General features: G+C 37.9%; 1 protein-coding gene across 13 annotated transcripts in view; it reads right to left on the bottom strand.

Annotated features, from left to right (window-relative positions):
• LOC138742470 (inactive N-acetylated-alpha-linked acidic dipeptidase-like protein 2) overlaps positions 1-18,168 on the bottom strand; it is a 658,708-nt gene that overhangs the window by 126,525 nt on the left and 514,015 nt on the right. For all 13 annotated transcript variants that reach the window (XM_069896945.1, XM_069896944.1, XM_069896943.1 and 10 more), the window contains one exon: positions 13,746-13,877. In XM_069896945.1, coding sequence (XP_069753046.1) covers positions 13,746-13,877 — 132 coding nt within the window. The remainder of the gene's footprint in view (positions 1-13,745; positions 13,878-18,168) is intronic.

The following is an 18,168-nucleotide window of genomic DNA, read 5'->3' as shown; positions in this document are numbered from 1 at the left end:
CAGGCTGAAAGGAACTGTTTCTTTTTTATCAATCTCCCTTTTAGGCAAATGCAGTAACTATGAGACAAATGGGTGCCATAGGTTTCTATCACCTCTTTATTATCATTAAGCAAAGGCTGTCTATGATAAACAATTATAATTTTTCTACATATAACTACTCCAAGAGGTTTTATTCGATGTGTCTGTTTCAGAGTGGCTGGAACTCAATGATGTCTGTAAAAAATTATATTTTAGCCCTCTTAATTGTTTGTAGCTATTCTCCTCTATTGAATGGATCAGGAAACACTTCCAGTGCCAGCTACAATGTCACAGTGCATAGATTGAGTTTTCAGCTGATGCTCCTGGGAAAAGTGGAACACAGAATGAGTGGCTTTTGAAATAAGAAAGACCACTTCACTGTCTCATTGGAAAAGAGGGCAGATTTCTATTTGGTCATTTTTGTATAGTCACTTAATTTAACCCTTATCTGGGTTTGTGAATTCATCATGGAAGAAAATAGCCACTTGCTTTAATCCTTATCTGGGCTTGTGAATTCATTGTGGAAGAAAATGACCATATTCGCTGTCTCTTTGAAAAGAGGGCAGATTCTTCATGTGAAAAACAGATTCCAAAATCTTCAGTAAAAAGAAGATTTGATCCTGGGAAGACAGGAATTGTATTCTCTTTTACACAGGAGCTACATTGGTGGCTCAAAAGATGCTCACTTCTATTTAAAGACTATCTCTGAAGACATTTCAAGAGAATTGTGAGTAAAGAGACCTGAAAATATGATGTTTAAAAGTGCTTCATAATTATTTCTGATCTGAGAATTTAAGACCTTCAAGCAAGACTAAAATGATGGTGAAATTTTAAAAATTGACTTTTCCAAATGGGACTTCAATTACACACACACACACACACACACACACACACACACACACATTTTACATTTCTGCATAATGGGGTTAAATTTAAGAGTTAAGTATGGAGATAAATAAGAAATGTTATGTTATTAATAGTTTAATAAAAACTATTATTTTGAATTTACCATTGTCTGGTGAATTTTCCATTGCTGCTCTTTCGTTAGTGGTAGCAAAGTCCCTTTTGCCCCAAACAAAAAAAATCAAAAGGGTTGTTAGTTCATAAACAGAAGTGGTAGATGGGTACCAGCTGGAATGTTTAAATGACATTTAGACAGGTAGATGGATAGGAAAGGTCTAGAGGGACATCAGCCAAATGTAGCAAATGGCCTGAATGCCTTATTTTCATGCTATAAAACTCTGAAACTCTAGTTGACAATTATGCAGGAAATTGTTGGCAGCATTGTCAGAAAATGCCAACAGTTCAGACACTATTTTTTAGGTGCATGACCATTCACTAGAACCTTATTCAACCTGAAACAAAGAGCATAACAGGCACAGCCACGGGCTGTTTGACCTGTAATGTTTTCTGCTCCATGTTCCAGCATCTGTAGTCTCTTCTGTCACTCTTGAAAATAAACTGATTTGTTTTTGTCTGGGAGGAAAAGATAAATATTCCATTCAACAAATGATTCACAATGGGTAACACCATGGGAGTAAGTTCAGGAGGGATGTAAGAGTTAGGTTATTCAGAGTGTGGTGTGTAGAGGAATGCATGGTCAGCAGGTAATGGAGGCAGGCACAATAAATATTTTAAGAGACTATCAGATAGGTACATGGAACAGAGAAAAATGGAAGATTATACAGAAGGGAAATTCTAGGCAGTTTGGTATGTTAGTACAGCACTGTGGGCCAAAGGGCCTGTACTGTGCTGGAGATTTATATGTTCTACATTCTATAGTGTGACATTAGATGGATGTAGGTTTGATTTGGTTCTTGAATCCATTAGAACTCTTACTTGAAGGTAACCTATTGATTTCAAAAGGGCATCAATCATCCCGGTACCCAAGATGAACAGTGTGAGCTGCCTCAATGACTGCCACCCAGTAGCACTAACTTCTACTGTCATAAAATGCTTTGAGAGGCTGGACATAGCCAGAATTAACACGCACCTAAGCAATGATCTGTACACACTGGAATTCACCTTTCATCACAATCGCTCCACAGTAGATGTAATATCGTTGGCTCTCCACTCAGCTTTGAATCACCTTGAAAACAGCAAATCAAACGTACAGCTGCTCTTCACAGACTACAGCACAGCTTTCAATACCATTATTCCCTCAGTGCTGGTCAATAAGCTACAAATTCTAGGCCTCTCTACCCTTCTCGGCAACTGGATCCTTGAATTTCTCATTGGAAGACCACAGTCAATACGAATTGGAAACAATGTCTCCTCCTCACTGATCATCAACACAGGCGCACCACAAGGATGTGTGGTTAGTCCACTGCTCTACTTGTTATACACCAACGTGTGTGTGGCCAGGCACGATTCCAACGCCATTTACAAGTTTGCTGATGACACCACAGTTCTTGGCAGAATCGCAAAAAACAGAAGGGAGATCAATCAGCTCATTGAATGGTGTAATGACAACAACCTTGTGCTCAACAGCAGCAAAACCAAGGAGATGATTGTGCAGTTCAGAAGGAAGTCAGGGATGGGAACACGACCTAGTCCTCATCGAGGGCTCAGTAGTAGAGAGGGTCAAGAACTTCAAATTCTTGGGGGGGGTCAACATCTCTAAGATGTGTCCCGGAGCCTCCACGTTGATGCAATCACAAAAAAGGCTCACCAGCGGCTAAAGTTTGTGAGGAGATTCGGTATGCCACCGATGACTCTGGTAAATTTCAACAGGTTACCGTGGAGAGCATTCTTCTGGTTGCATCACTGCCTGGTATGGAAGTGCCATCTCTCAGGACATGAATAAACTCCAGATGGTTGTTAACTCAGCCTATGACATCACAGGTACCAGACTTAACTCTATTGAGAACATCTACATGAGGTGGTGTCTTAAAAAAGCAGCCTTTATCCTCAAATACCCCCCACCACCCAGGCCATGCCTTCTTCCCTCTGCTACCATCGGGAAAAAGTACAGGAGTCTAAAGACAAGCACTCAGCAGCACAAGGACAGCTTTTTCCCCACTGCCATCAGATTCCTGAATAATCAATAAACCAGACACTGCCTTATTCGTGCACTATTATTGCTATTCTTACCTTAGTTTTTTATAGTAATGTCGTAAGATAATTATAATATGATGCTGCCACAAAACACTAAATTTCATGACTTGTTCATGACAATAAATCCGGATTCTGATTTTGCAACCATTATGGTCAAGAATAACTCAGATATACACACCTTGTCTTAAAACCTTTATCGAGTTCTGGATTGGCAAGCTTTCTGAGCAAATATATTGACTTAGTCTTCCCAATGCTAAAGTTAACATACCATTTATCAACTTGCTGTCTAATTCTGTCTATATAGGTCTTCAATAAGATGGTGATCAACCACGTAGTAGTTGCCAGAACATGGAATAGGACTTGCTGGATGTGTGGTGTCAAAAGCAGTTCTTCTGAAGAAACTTCAAAATATGCTACGTCAGTTCTGATCTTTGAGAAAATGTGAAATGGCATCTGCCACCTTCCTAACACCCTTATTGGCATAAAATGGCTTCATAGCTTTCAATCGGTTTATTTAACACCTCATAAATACATTAGCACATTACCTCCACTCATAAATGTTTGAAACCATAGAATATTATTAACAATATTTTATATCCATGTTTTGATGAATATCAACTTTCTGTAGCAACAGAGACATCTCCCTACTTCCTCTTCAATTGTACGTCCTCCCCTTGATTATCGTTACATTCATATGCTGTATGATGTAGCAGCTAAACTTTGAGCAGTATACAATGCACAATTAACTAGAACCATATAAGGAATTTACAAATAAATACACAAAATTTCAGTAGAAACTCAGCAGTTCCCACAGCGACCATAGGAATAACCATCATTTTGTGCCTGAACCCCCCTTCATCAAGATATGATGAAGGGGCTTAGGCCTGAAATGTAGGTTGTATCTGTCTGGTCATTAATATCACAGAAATTGGAAGAAAAATTATCCATGTTTTTTTAATCCCTGTTCAACTCAGCACCAAACCTTTTAATTCGAGCAAGGAAGAAAGACGGGTTAAAAAAACAGTGGTCCAACATGTGATATCTGCTGGAATAATTAGAGCCAAATAAATTAAATGGAATTTAGCTATTGCCCCTATAGTCTTACCACCAGCAATTTATTTGTAGTGACAGTTAATTTAAATTGATGCTGAGTAAAAAGATTGTGGTTTAATTGATTTCAGACTTCAGTGACTGAAGTGAAAGCACTGAACAAAATTTCCATCCTCAATCTCTTTCAGTATATCGCCGTGTAATCTTCAAATTGTCTGCAAGCTTGCTTACAATTATATTTCATTATACTCTATATCCAGGTGTTAACTTTTAACTTTATGCAAGCGAGAAGAAACTTATTGATATGTTCCATTCATTAACATTAAAAAATTGAGAAATTTTCTGATACCTTTAGCAAAAGCTAATGTAGGTGATAAATTTTTAATGAAAACATTTTTCTTTCATAATTGATTGTTTGGATGCAATTCAAATATTCTCTTCCAAATTACACATTATAAAGCTTCTTTCATAAAATACACAATATTTGGTTTGTTTTCGATTGGTATTGGATCAGTAGTGAGTAAAATCAATGACATATTGTTCACAAGTTTACTGTGTGTAAGGAGTGGTAGAATCAGGGAGAGTTGATGGGAATGGGGCAAGAATAGATTATAGGGAAAATTTATGAAGGAATGGGATCATTAGTATTGGGTTGATGGATTGAAATGGCCTCCTTTTGTGTCAAGGAAATATGGCTTGCTGTCAAAGGCTGCAGAGACAGAAGGTAATTGCAATCTAACCCTTTTGATGTCAATGGAACATAAAACTGAACAGATTATCAATGGATTCTGTGTACTCAGTTTCCTGACAAACTGATCAGGCAATAATTATCATAGAATGAAAAATATTAGATAGGTCTATGAATGGGAGGGGTATGGAGGACTGTAGTTCAGGTGCACATCAAGAAACTCTACAGAATAATAGTTCAGACAGTTTGATGGGCCAAAGGGCCTGCTTCTTTGCTGTAGTGTTCTGTGGTTTTGTGGTTCTAACAGCCCAGGCTTTCCTGAAGGAAAGTATTTTATTGGTCAGAAAAAAAGCTTCTCATGCTCAGGAAAGTATAAGCAATGATAGTGAATACAAGAGTTAAAACTCTATATTATTGTGGCCTTAGAATTTCCTATTTTTTTGTGTGAGTGAGGTCCACGGAATCTGAAGTAGAAAAGGAGCAAAGAGCTTCACTAGCAAATCAATAATCTCATTGTCCACATTTGGGAAGACGACAATATCCTATGGGACCTTGGAGATGCTGCCATTGTGATCATCTTCAAGAAAGGAGATGTCTGCGGCAGCCACAGATGGAGACACTTTTCCCTGGAGCATAGGAGACTGAGCTGGGGTGGGGGGAACATTATAGAGGTATATATAATAATGAGGACATGGATAATCAATGTCCTTTTCCCAGGATATGGGTCTAAAACTGGAGGGCACAGATTTAAGGAGAGAAGGGAAACATTTAAAAGGGACCTCAGGGATAACTTTTTTTCACCCAATAGGTGGTAGGTATGTCAAAAGGTAGCAGAGGTAGGTATATTTAAATTTAAAACACATTCACATAGGTACATTAACAGGAATGGTTTAGAGGGAATAAACAAAATGCAAGCAAATTCAACTTGGTTGGTGGGGACAAATTGAGGTGCATGACATTTTCTTGTTCTGTAAAACTCCACGAATTAACTCCAAGACCAAGAATTCATGAGCTGGGTGTGACTTCTCAGGTCATGTTCACTGTGAGTGCAACTGAACTGCACAGAACTGAATTTCACACCACTGCTCTTGTCCAAAGAGAAGCAAAGTCATGAGATTCTTTGCAGATAGAATTAATTCCAGATTGCAGAATCATAGAGCACAGACACGGGCTCTGATGGCCCACCTCATCCGTGCCAACCTTCATCAGTCCAACATCTCTCTCTGCCTTTCCTATACTTTAAATCTTGCAATTACATCTGCCTCTCCCAGGTTATTTCATATAATTACTACCCTCTGTGTGAAAAACTGACCCTCAGATTAGTAAAAAAATTCTCTCCTCTCGCCCTAAGTCCACGACCCCTAGTTTTACCCTCCAGTGTTGAGAAAAAAACTACCTAACCTATCTATGCCCTTCATAATTTTACAGACCTCTATAAAGTCACCTCTAAGTCTCCTACATTCCATTAAGATTAAAGTGCACCATTTCTCCTCATAACTGCAGCTCTCCATTCCAGGCAACATCATTGGGAATCTCCTTTGCACTCTTTCTGTTGCTACCACATTCTTCCTTTAGTGTAATGAGCAGAAATGGACACGTTATTCTGCATGATACTCCAAGCACTTTATTCAATGTAAATTTACAGGAATCTTACTACATTCTTCCTGCAGGGTTTTGATCAGAATGATACAATTTAAAAAAAATTCTCTTGCATAGTTTGTTTACATTTGTATCTATTTACAGATTATGTGTACATTGTGTACAGTTTTTTTTGCACTACCATTAAGTGGTAATTCTGCCCGGCCTACAGAAAAAGAATCTTAGGTTTGGATGCGATGTCATGTATGTACTCTGACAATAAATATGAAATCCAAATGTTCTATGATTTGTACAGCTGCAACATCGTGTGGCAGCTGTCTCTCTCTTCCAATAAAATTCAACAACATAACACACAAAAATCAAATTTCAAACAATTAAATATGTATACTCAACAGCATATTACCAGTGTAAGCTCCAAAATCCAATAAGCCCACTAAAACTTATTATATTTTACTTCAGAGACTGAGTTCAGAACCTGAAGTACATTTTCATTGATCAAATCTCAGTGCATCCATCAAAGACTGCTTAATAAAACGATCACAGGAGTTTTTTGTCCTCAAACAAGCTTTTATCTTCTAGATACAACATACAATACAACTAAGTAGCTCAGAATTAAAGTTGCACAGGAATCCTGCATTTTAATGTTGAAATGTGTTGTTAAGTCAAATGTTAAAGAGCTTAGAAAGAAAGATCAAAACAAACGCATCTGTTGACAATCTAAACTTAACTCAGAAAATATTTCAAACCATCTGGTCAGCTATGGTCTGTGGAAAAGTTAACATTTCAGGTCTAAGATGTTTCATTAGAACTGGGAGAGAAACAACACAAATTGCTTCGAAGGTGGGTGTGGGATGGAAAGAACAAAGAGAATATCTCTCACATGATGAACCTGAATGGGTTTATATGGCAGTTTTGATGCAGGTTTTTTTCTTAGGGACTAAATCAACAGAAACATTTCAAGAATTGCAGTAAGGTTGTGGAGGTGATGCAGAAAATGGTGGTCCTATCAATAATATTAATATATCTAGGAATCTGAAGAACATTAAGCAAGAAACTGGCCAATGTTTTCAACTAAATTCTAAATTTCAAGTACTGGGGATTAAACTTAAAAATCTCCCTCTGATGTTGCAATGAAATTACTTGCTTCAAGTAAGTAATATAATTTTTGGACAAAAATAACAAATTTTACAAACCTCTGTAAGGCCAAGGAGTCAGAGGTAACTGCAGAATTACAGGCATTCATATACTTATTTTCTGTTTCAGCTGAATAAATTAAACACAAAATCTGCACACAGCAAAACCGCATTTGTCAAGTTTTACAGATTTTTATCTCACTAAATACCTTGCTAAATACTTGGTAAATAATTTAACATCAATATGATCACAGAATGCTGATGCATTCTAATTGACAAATCATTTCCTATGCAATTAATCCCAAAGGATAAATTTTTAAAATAGTGTACATCCTCCAATTTACAGGCAATGGAAAATAAAAGGCCTGATCACATTTCTGTGTGAAATGAGTAATTCTTCCAAAAGAATGAATAGATGAATTTATTTAAAGGAAATTATTATAACATGAACTTCTAAAAATCTATGATTGAAAAATTGATCAATAAAAATGTAAATCTTTGATTTTTCATTGTCAGGAATTATAATGGTGTTATCCGTGAAGAACAAAATGCAACTTCTGTTGCAATATGTAATCAAATGGTAAAAAAGCTGACAGTCTACCATGAAATGGTGCAGTGAAAATACTGGTGTACATTTTGCACATTCTATATATTTAAAAACTGGTTTGATGAGCAGCTCTCAAATAAACTAAAGCAACTGCAGAATATATCAACAATGAATGATGAGACGATGTCGTGCATTGATTTTACTAAACAGCAAATATTGACAAATATTTAGATGACAAATATTCTAATGAGGTGACCCATCCTTAAAAGACAGTAAAATTACCTGCCAGATTAAAAGCCATATTATTCCAGAATATTCAGAGCCCTTGAGCCTGGTATAACTGGGATATATCTTCATTGCTTCCATCACCATCTAGACAGATTGTTCAGCCTCCCCATTTGGCATAAGATCATGTAAAACCATGCAAGGCTTCATTGGAATGGGCAAACATGACAAACTGTATCCTCCTGAATACTATTGTCAGAAACCTGCTGAGCTTCTCCAGCATTTTGTGCTTTTATTTCAACCACAGTGTCTACAGATTTTTGTGATTTACTACTGTCAGAAACCAATACCTAGGAAGGCTAGGGGTTGTGATAAATGCATCTCTGTGGTCTAATTTGGAAAAAATATACAACCTAAGAGGCCACATTTCCAATCAATTCAATTTCCTGCAAAGGAGAGAATCCATTCCAATGAAAAGAAATTAAGGACATACATTTCTACATTTGCAATTACATACCAAGCAGCTCTGTCTGCAGTCTTGGCATGTCGAGCAAAATTTCACGAGATTTTCAGTCCCAGCTGAACCTTCTATGCCCGCTATGAGAAGAAGAACCAAACAGTGGTTCAGATCATGCAGAATCCCTGAAAAGGCTGAGGAGCCTGTGATATCTGTCTCTGAGGGAGACGTCAGAACATAATTCAAGAGGGTGAAAACTTGTAAGGTGACAGGTCCTGATGGCGTACCTGGCAAGCTACTGAAAATCTGCACTAACTAACTAGCTGGAGTGTTCTGGACATTTTAAACCTCTCATTGTTGCAGTCAGAGGTTCCCACCTGCTTCATAAGGGCATCAATCATCCCAGTACCCCAAGAAGAGTAGTGCGAGCTGCCTCAATGACTACTGCCCACTAGAACTAATTTCTACTGTGATGAAATGCTTTGAGAGGCTGGCCATGGATAGAATTAACACGTACCTAAGCAAAGATCTGGACCCACTACAATTCACCTATTGTCTCAATTGCTCCACAGCAGATGCAATATCACTGGCTCTCCACTCAGCTCTGGTTCACCTCGAAAACAGCAATTCATACATATGGCTGCTCTTTATTGACAACAGCTCAGCCTTCAATACTATTGTTCCATCAGTGCTGGTCAAGAAGCTACAAACTCTTGGCCTCTGTACCCCCCTCTCCAACTAGATCCTTGACATTCTCATTGAAAGACCACAATCAGTACGAACTGGAAACAATGTCTCCTCCTCACTGATTATAAACAAGGCACACTCCAAGGATGCATGCTTAGCCCACTGCTCTACTCGTTACATACCCATGACTGTGTGGCCAGGCACGATTCCAATGCCATCTACAAGTTTGCCAATGACATCACATTTGTCAGAAGAATCGGAAATGGCAATGATGAAACATACAGGAGGGAGATAGATCAGCTTGTTGAATGGTGTAACGACAACAATCTTGCTCTCAACATCAGCAAAACCAAGGAGATGATTGTGCATTTCAGAAGGAAGTTAGGGGAACATGGCCCAGTCCTCAACGAGGGCTCAGTAGTGGACAGGGTCAAAAACTTCAAATCCTGGGTGTCAACATCTCTGAGGATCTGTCCTGGAGCCTCTACGTTGATTCAATCACAAAGAAGGCTCGCTAGCAGCTCTACTTTGTGAGGTATCTGAGGAAATTTGGTATGCCACTGAAGACTCTTTGTAAAATTCTATAGGTGTGCTGTGGAGAGCATTCTGGTTGGTTGCATCACTGCCTGGTAAGGAGACGCCAACTATCAAGTCTTAGTTAGTGGTGTGTAAAGTAATGGAGAGGATTCTCAAGGATAGGATTTATGGACATTTGGAGAAGTACTACTCAAGGATAGTCAGCATGGCCTTGTGAAGGGAAGGTCGTGCTTCATGAGTCTGATTTTTCTTGAGGAGGTAACAAAAAAATTGATGAATGTAGGTTGATGGATGTGATCTACATGGATTTTAGCAATGCATTTGACAAAGTCCCCCATGAGAGACTCATCCAGAAAGTGAAGGGACACGGGATAAGTGAAAAATTAGGTGTATGAAAAAAAAATTGGCTTGTAGGAAGAAATCAGAAAGTAGCAGAGGAAGGAAAGTATTCTACCAGGAGGTTGGTGACTAGTAGAGTTTCACAGGGATCTGCTCTGGGATCCCTCCTCTTTGTGATTTTTATAAATGTCCTGGATGAAGAGGCAGATGGATGGGTAAGTCATTTTGCAGATGATACAAAGGTTGGAGGAATTCTGCATGGAGCTGAATGTTGTTGAAGGTTACAAGAGGATACAAGAGGGCAGAAAAGTGTAGATGGATTTCAATCCGGATAAGTGTGAGGTAATGCAGTTTGGAAGGACAAACCAGAAGGCTGAATACAGGGTTGTTGGGTGGTTACTTAAGAGAGTGGATGAACAGAGGGACCTTGGGGTGCAAATCCACACTTTGTTCAAGGTAGCCACATAGGTTGATAGGATAATGAGGAAAGCCTTTGTGATGCTGGGATACCTTAATAGGGTCATTGAATTCAGGAGTAGAGATAGTAAGACCACACAGAGTTTTGTGTTCAGTTCTGGTCACCTCATTATAGGAAGAATGTGGAAGCTATGGAGACAGTGAAGAGGGGATTTACCAGGATGTTGCCTGGATTGGGAAACAAGTCTTATGAGGCAAGGTTAGCAGAGCTGGGATTTTTCACTTTGGAGCATAGAATGATGAGAGGAGATTTGATAGAGGTCTACAAGATTATGAAAGGCATAGATAGGGAGAACATCCAGCACTCATTTCCTCAGACATGATCCACAAATGCCAGAGGACATATGTACAAAGTTAAGGGAGGGAAACGTAGGGAAGACATCAGGGCTAAGTATTATACACAGAAAGTTGTGGGTGCTTGGAATGCCTTGCCGAGGATGGTGGTGGAAGCTGAAACATTGGGCATTTAAGATACTCTTAGTCAGGCACATGGATGAAAGAAAAAATAGAGGGTTATGGGGTAGGAAGGGGTTTGTAGTTTTTTTTTAAGGAAGGGATATATGGGTCAGCACAACATCGAGGGCCAAAGGGCCTTTATTGTTCTATATTCTATAGAAAGGGAACAAAGCAATTACAGATGGAATTTAATTTGGACAAGTGCAAGGTATTGCACTTCACCAGGTTAAACAAGAGCAGGACTTACACAGTGAATGGTAAGGCCCTGGGGAGTGCTGTAGAACAGACAGAATTAAGGGCATACAGTAAATATATAGTTCCTTGAAAGTGGTGACATGGGTAGACAGAATGGCATCCTTACATTCATTGGTTCCATCAATGATTAAAGGACAGGGCATTATTTTACATTGTGCAATATGATGATGAGAGTGTGCTTTGCAGTATTTTGTTCAGTTCTGATCACTCAGCTACAAGAAAGATATTAGTAAGTTGGAAAGGGTGCAGAAGAGATTCTTAAGAATATTATTGATACTCATAGGGATAAATAACAAAGTGAGGCTGGATAGGGTAAGACTTTTCTTCCTGAAGTAGGAAGAGTCATAAAGGGTCATAAAATCGTGAACACCATTAATAAGGTAAAAAGTGGTGTAAAATAGACCTGAGGCATACCTCCTTTACACAGAGGGTGGTTGATCTATGGTACGTGCTGCCAGAAGGCATGGTAGAAGGGATAATTTTAACATTTAAGATATTTGGATAGGCACATAGATAGGAAAGGTTTGGAGTGATTTGGACAGTTAGCAGGCAAATGGGAATCGGTTGGTCGGCATGGACAAGTGGGGCTGCAGATCCCAATGGTTCATATTGATTTTTCCAATTTCAGGCAATCAACTTCCTCAGTGCTTTTCTCCAACATACACTCTCTCCTGTCCACCAGTTCTCTCCTCCCTTTGTTCATCCCTCCCACCACCTGGTTCCCTCCATCTATCGTTACCCATTGGCTATGATTCTATACCTCCTCCCTTCACCACTTCTTCTGTAAGGCTATATTCTGGGAATCCTTCCTGCCCTCCTTCATACCTGATGCGGGATGTTGACCTGAAATGCTGATTTACTCCTTATGCCTCTACAGATACTGCTTGACATGGTGATTTCTTGCAGTATTCTATTTTTTGTTTCAAAATGAAGTTTGAATTAGATAAGATATTTAAAGGGGGATAGGTTTTAAGGGTCAAGCTCTCATGGTATCTTCTTCCAGTGTATTGCTCATAACTCAAGGAATTTACAAAAATGACAGACAGAATGGTTTTCCTCTTCGTCTCAAAGCTAAAGGATGAAAGACTTGTCATGAAGGCAGACAACAGATCCAGATGGTCAGCAAATAGTTCGTCAAAATTTTGCAAAATAATTTCTTGTTATTTCAAATGTATTTACCCAATGATTGCAGAGTAATTCTGATGTAGTCAAAAATACTGCTCAGATGCATTGGCTTTTGACTGATTTTTTATTCAAACATTTGCAAATTATTTGAGATAAAAGTTCAGACTCAATAATACTCAAAGTAATCACAATTTTGAACATATTGTGTCCTTATCACCGATAGTAGCCAAAGTGAAAACACTTATTTATTTATAACACGATCATCCTACTTCTGAAAATCTTTTTTGTAGACTATTAATCATAAACTTCTCCAAATGTTCTTCAGAGCCCATCCGCTTTACACTTGGATTGGATGTTGGTCATTTCTGAACCCTTTCTAATCTCATTTAATCTAAAATCATAATCTCAAAGGAGGTATCATCATTGCATTATAAAGACAGCATATTCTTTAGATTTATATTAATGTATTTCAGCATTATATTTTAACCTTTTAGCTTTAGCTTCATTGTAAGAACATTAAAACAATTTATAGTAGGGTTCTTTCAAGATCTTCCTATATTAATTCAATCCTTTGTATGATTATGTTCCATATTTCGTTGATGTATATGGACTAAATTACATCTTTGGTTTTGCATTCCATTTGTTTTGACTGTTGGATGGCTTAATTAGTTAATTTCCTTTCACCTTGCTCCCTTTAATTTTTGCAACCACCCACTTACATGGTTTTAATATTTAGCTCATTTTGAGCAATTATAATTTAAAAAATAAATAAGGAGTGAAATGGAAGACAAGCAAATTAAAAATCATTGAAATTAGAACTTTAAAAATCATCCAGGAAACAAAACAGCAATGAAAAAATTATGCATGTGGGAAGAAAATAAAGCATACGTATTAAAAAGAGAAATAAAATTGAAAACATGTTTAAGAGGGGAAAAAAGGAAAGTTTTTATTCTGTTAGTTGACCACATTCACAAAATATATGTTGCTATGCTATGATCTTAAAATAGTTACCAGTCCGATTAATGCAAACAGATCATAGATACTGTCAATCATTTGTTGCATATGTGTTATGTACACCTCTGTGAAGGTACATACCGTGTTTATAATGTCTGTTGCCAGTTGCTGAAGAGAAGGTGATGCAACAGCATTCAGGCTTCCATTTCCCACAACGGGTTTGAATAGATTGATATAAGCCACTGCATTCTTCTGCAGAATATGTTCCATCTCCTGTAAAAGAGTAACATACCTCTTGCATTATAACTGGTAAATAAATAAGAATCAGTTATATTTATATGTTTGTACTAAAAAAAAGACATATAATCTTCAAAATGTTTCTTGGTGCCCTGCAGCCCGTGGAGTACTTTGAAACTAGACACTGACCTAACACAATGTGCCGGGCTTTGATGCCAGTAGTAAGCAGGCTGCTTCTCCTTGCTGATACTTAGGTTGAGTACATATTTACTTTGCAGCCAGATTTTGAACAATAAAATGTTTTCAGTGACAGAGAAATAAAAAAAATGAATTAACTGACAGCTAATTAAGCATAGCCCCACTTAATTGGCTGTCAAACGTATTTTTTTCTGTAAGTCTGAATTCAAGACATATTCAAAGATGATTAAAATACAGAAATTAAAGCATTTTAAAAATTGTTTAATATTTTAATAAAAGTAAAATATATACATTTAAACAATAAACATAAATTATGTATTTGATGAAGGGCTCTAGCCTGAAATGTTAGTTATCTATATTTATCTTTGCTAAATAAAGTGCGCCGTTTGACCTATTTCAACCACAGTGTCTGCAGACTTCCATGTTTTACTTACGTATCCTCAATTAATCCTTATATTATAAATAGGCAAAAATTCATCCAAGCTCCTCATTAAGTTTATCACATTATACCTAATCTGTGAGCAGATTAACAGGTTGCAGCACAATTGACAGAATATAGAGTTACAGTGGAAATAAAACTGTTTAGAAGTAAGCAAAGCAGAAGGATAGTAAAGTTGTGGGGTTAATTGAGGAGCCTGTTACTAGCTAGGATTAAAAAAAACTATCTTTAACCCTGTCAGTCTGCGCTTTCACAATCTTGAGTTTTCTCTTCGACGAGAGGAGTGAGAAGAGGGTGTGTCCGAGGTATGATGGATCTTTTACACTTTTGGCTGCCTTTCTTTAGGTAGTTGAAAATGAGGATGAACTCCATGAGGTTAGCGATACTTGCATTATGTTCTGAGCTGCACTCATTCGCCTTCTGCAGCATCTTCCAATTTTGAGCAGAACAGCTGCCATACCACACCATGATACATCCAGCAAGTTTGCTTTTGATGGTGCATCTACAGAAGTTGTTGAGAGACAAGAGGAAGATGCTTAGTCATCTAAGAAAGAGGAGCCATTGGTCTATATTTTTGACTGTTGTGTCAACATACTAGTTCCAGGTCATTTTATTCTTCAAAACTTGAAGCTATTTACTCTTTCCATTTCAGCGCCATTGATGTGGACATGGATGTGGTCTCTGTCCCATCATTATTGCTTTTGTCTTATTGACTTGAGGGTGAAGTTATTATCTTGGCACCCTATCACTGGACATTGAATCTGTATTCCATCTTGTCATTTTTTGACACCTGGGTTACCACTCTGACGTTGTCGGCAAATTTGAAGATGGAATTGGAATAGTGGGTGTGGCAGAAGTTGGTGTTGTGGGTGTCATTAAAGTATAGTTGAAGACTTGGTACAGATCCTCAAGGAGTGCCAGTGTTGAGTTTGATTGTGGGATATGTTGTTATCCATTTTCACTAATTGTTGACCACGAGACAGGAAGCCAAGGATCCAGTTTCAGACAGGAGTTATGAAGGCTGGATATTGAAATTTGTGAACGGATTTGCTGGGGACTATGTTACTGAAGGCAGAGCTGTAGTCAGGGAACAGCAGTCTTACATCCAGGAGTTGCAGGCCAACTGCAGAGCCAGGGGAGATTGTGTCTGCTGTGGATCTGTTGTGCCAGCAGGCAAATTGAAGTGGGTCAAGGCTGGCAGGTGGGCTGAAGTTGATCTGAGTCATGACCAGTTATTTAAGCCTATTACTGTGCTTTTCTTTGGTACTATGATGGTGGCCATCAGAAGAGATTAAACATTTCAATGAATATGTCCACCAGCTCATCTGTGCAGATTCTCACGACATGTCCCGGAATGGGTCAGTCGCTTTGAACAGGTTTACCCACTGGAAGGCTATTTTGATCTTAGTATTAGTGACACCTGATGCAGTAGTGACTGTAGAAATTAGAAGACAGAAATGCTGGAGGTACTCAGCAGGTCACGCAGCATCCATAGGAGGTCAAGATACATAACCGATGATTTGGGCTTGAGCTCTTCTTCAATATATCTCTAGCATTTCTATGTTTGAACAACAATCAGAGCATCTGCATAATTTTGTGTTTCACGTGTGTGTAGTAGTTGATATGTTTGTAATTTCCCTGCTGGCTCCTTATTCAAAGTGAACACAGAACTTATTTGGCAAAAATTGGGGAGTGTTGGGCTACTGCATGCATTGTTTTGTTCTCTGCGATACTATGCATAGCTTAAGTTCCATCATCGCTGTGTATCTGAGATGTTCTCTTGTGACTGGAGCTTGGAGAGGTGCTTCCCCAATGGCCTTGAAGAGATCGTACTTGGTGTCAAAGCAGTCATTTTTGATCCTGGCATTCTGCTTCATCGAGATAAATTTTCTCAATCACCAATCATTCTAATCAAGAACTAAAAAGCAAATACTTAGCTTTTTAAAATTTTTTAATTGGCTAGGACAAAAGGATGAACCTTGCATTAAAACTAAGATGATTTGAAACACCAACTTAAAAAAAATAACAACAATTCATCAACACTGATTATAAAATGCTTCATTCCCAACTCAGACTAAATAAATTTGAAACTGAAATCTGGAAATAGACCTTGTAATACAATAAATGCTTTTGTATTTGACCCAGCCTTGACCCACTTCAATTTGCCTGCTGGCACAACAGATCCACAACAGACACAATCTCCCATGGCTCTGAAATTAGAACACAGTAATTCCAATTAAAAGTAAATTTATTTCATTTTTTGATGACATCACAACAGTATTACAGAGAACATTTTTTATAATCAGGATTATTGTGGTAAGATGTATCTATAAGGTTTATTTATTTATATTATTGCAGGAGCAGGATGTATTTATTTACTGTTTGGACCCATTTATTCTCATTTTGGTCTTTTCACTCGCTCTTTGGAATATTTTCTCTGAAGTTGAGGCATAAAATTTTCTGATTGGATTTCAGAAGATCAGAGATAGCTTTCATAATTCGATCAATAAGAAGAGTAATGTTATTTCTTGGAGCATTGGAGACTGAGAGGAGACCTTATAGAGAAAGATAAAATCAAGAGAGGCATAATAAAGTGTCTTTTCCCCAAGAGTACACAATTCTCAGTGAAAGGAGATACATGAAAGAGGGACCTGAGGAGCAACTTTTTCACTCAAAGGATAGTCCATATCTGTAAAGAGCTGCCAGAGGAAGCCAAAGAAACAGGTACAATTATGATATTCAAAAGACATTTGGATAGATATATAGATAGGAAAGGTGTAGAAGGATTGGGTCCTATTGTGGGCAAATATAACCTGCATGAATGAGTAGGGTCGAAAGAATTGCACTGCATGACCCTACGTGTCAAATTCCTCCCATCATTTAGAATATTTTCTTAGATAAATTAACAAAGAACCCACAGGATCCTGAGAGGCCTCCCTCTCCTAATTTATAGACTGAGGTTTATTGAGAAGTGAATTGTGATGCTTCGACCTCAGGAAACCAAACACAACAGAAATCTTTCATGCTTCATTAACTGTCGAGCCAAACTCTATATTGTAAATATGCTCCTGTTTCTCTCCTTCTGACTCATGGTAAGCAACTAATCTGGCATCTTACACCTAGCAAACTCTATGACCATGACAATGTGTGCTTCCTGTTCCCATAGCTTTTTCGAGACATTTCCTCCTGCCTATAACACTGATTAGGTTTGATACAGCAGGACTATGTGCATAAACACATTGTCCATAAAGTGCTATCGAATATATTTTCTGTGTTGCCTGGTATGAAAATGAAATAATCTCTCGGTCAGAATGATCACCATAGTTGCTTATAAGACATGAAGAAGTATTATATGCCTAGCCTTAATCTTCCTGAGAAACTTCAAAATCATCTTAAATATTATTAAAGATGTTTTAATGGAAACACTGACAAACTATTTAGCATGAGGTATTTTTTTATGAATTTCCTCTCTTCATCCATACTGTATTGCAAACTGACGATAGAGTTCTGAAAATCCTAAAATAATAAACATTATTAAAATTTATATACCATTCAATTTTTAAGCAGAAATGCACTAGAAACCATTTGTTAAATTGAGTTTAGATCTCCAGGCTATGAGATTTTGGCAGATTAGCTATTAAAGTTGAACAGCAATTCTACGACAACATGGTTCCCTGGTGCCTGTGTCAG

Source organism: Narcine bancroftii, chromosome 9 (genome assembly GCF_036971445.1).
Source record: "Narcine bancroftii isolate sNarBan1 chromosome 9, sNarBan1.hap1, whole genome shotgun sequence".
Lineage (NCBI taxonomy): Eukaryota > Metazoa > Chordata > Chondrichthyes > Torpediniformes > Narcinidae > Narcine > Narcine bancroftii.
Note: the sequence above shows the minus strand (reverse complement) of the source record. Positions and strands in the feature narration are given on the sequence as shown.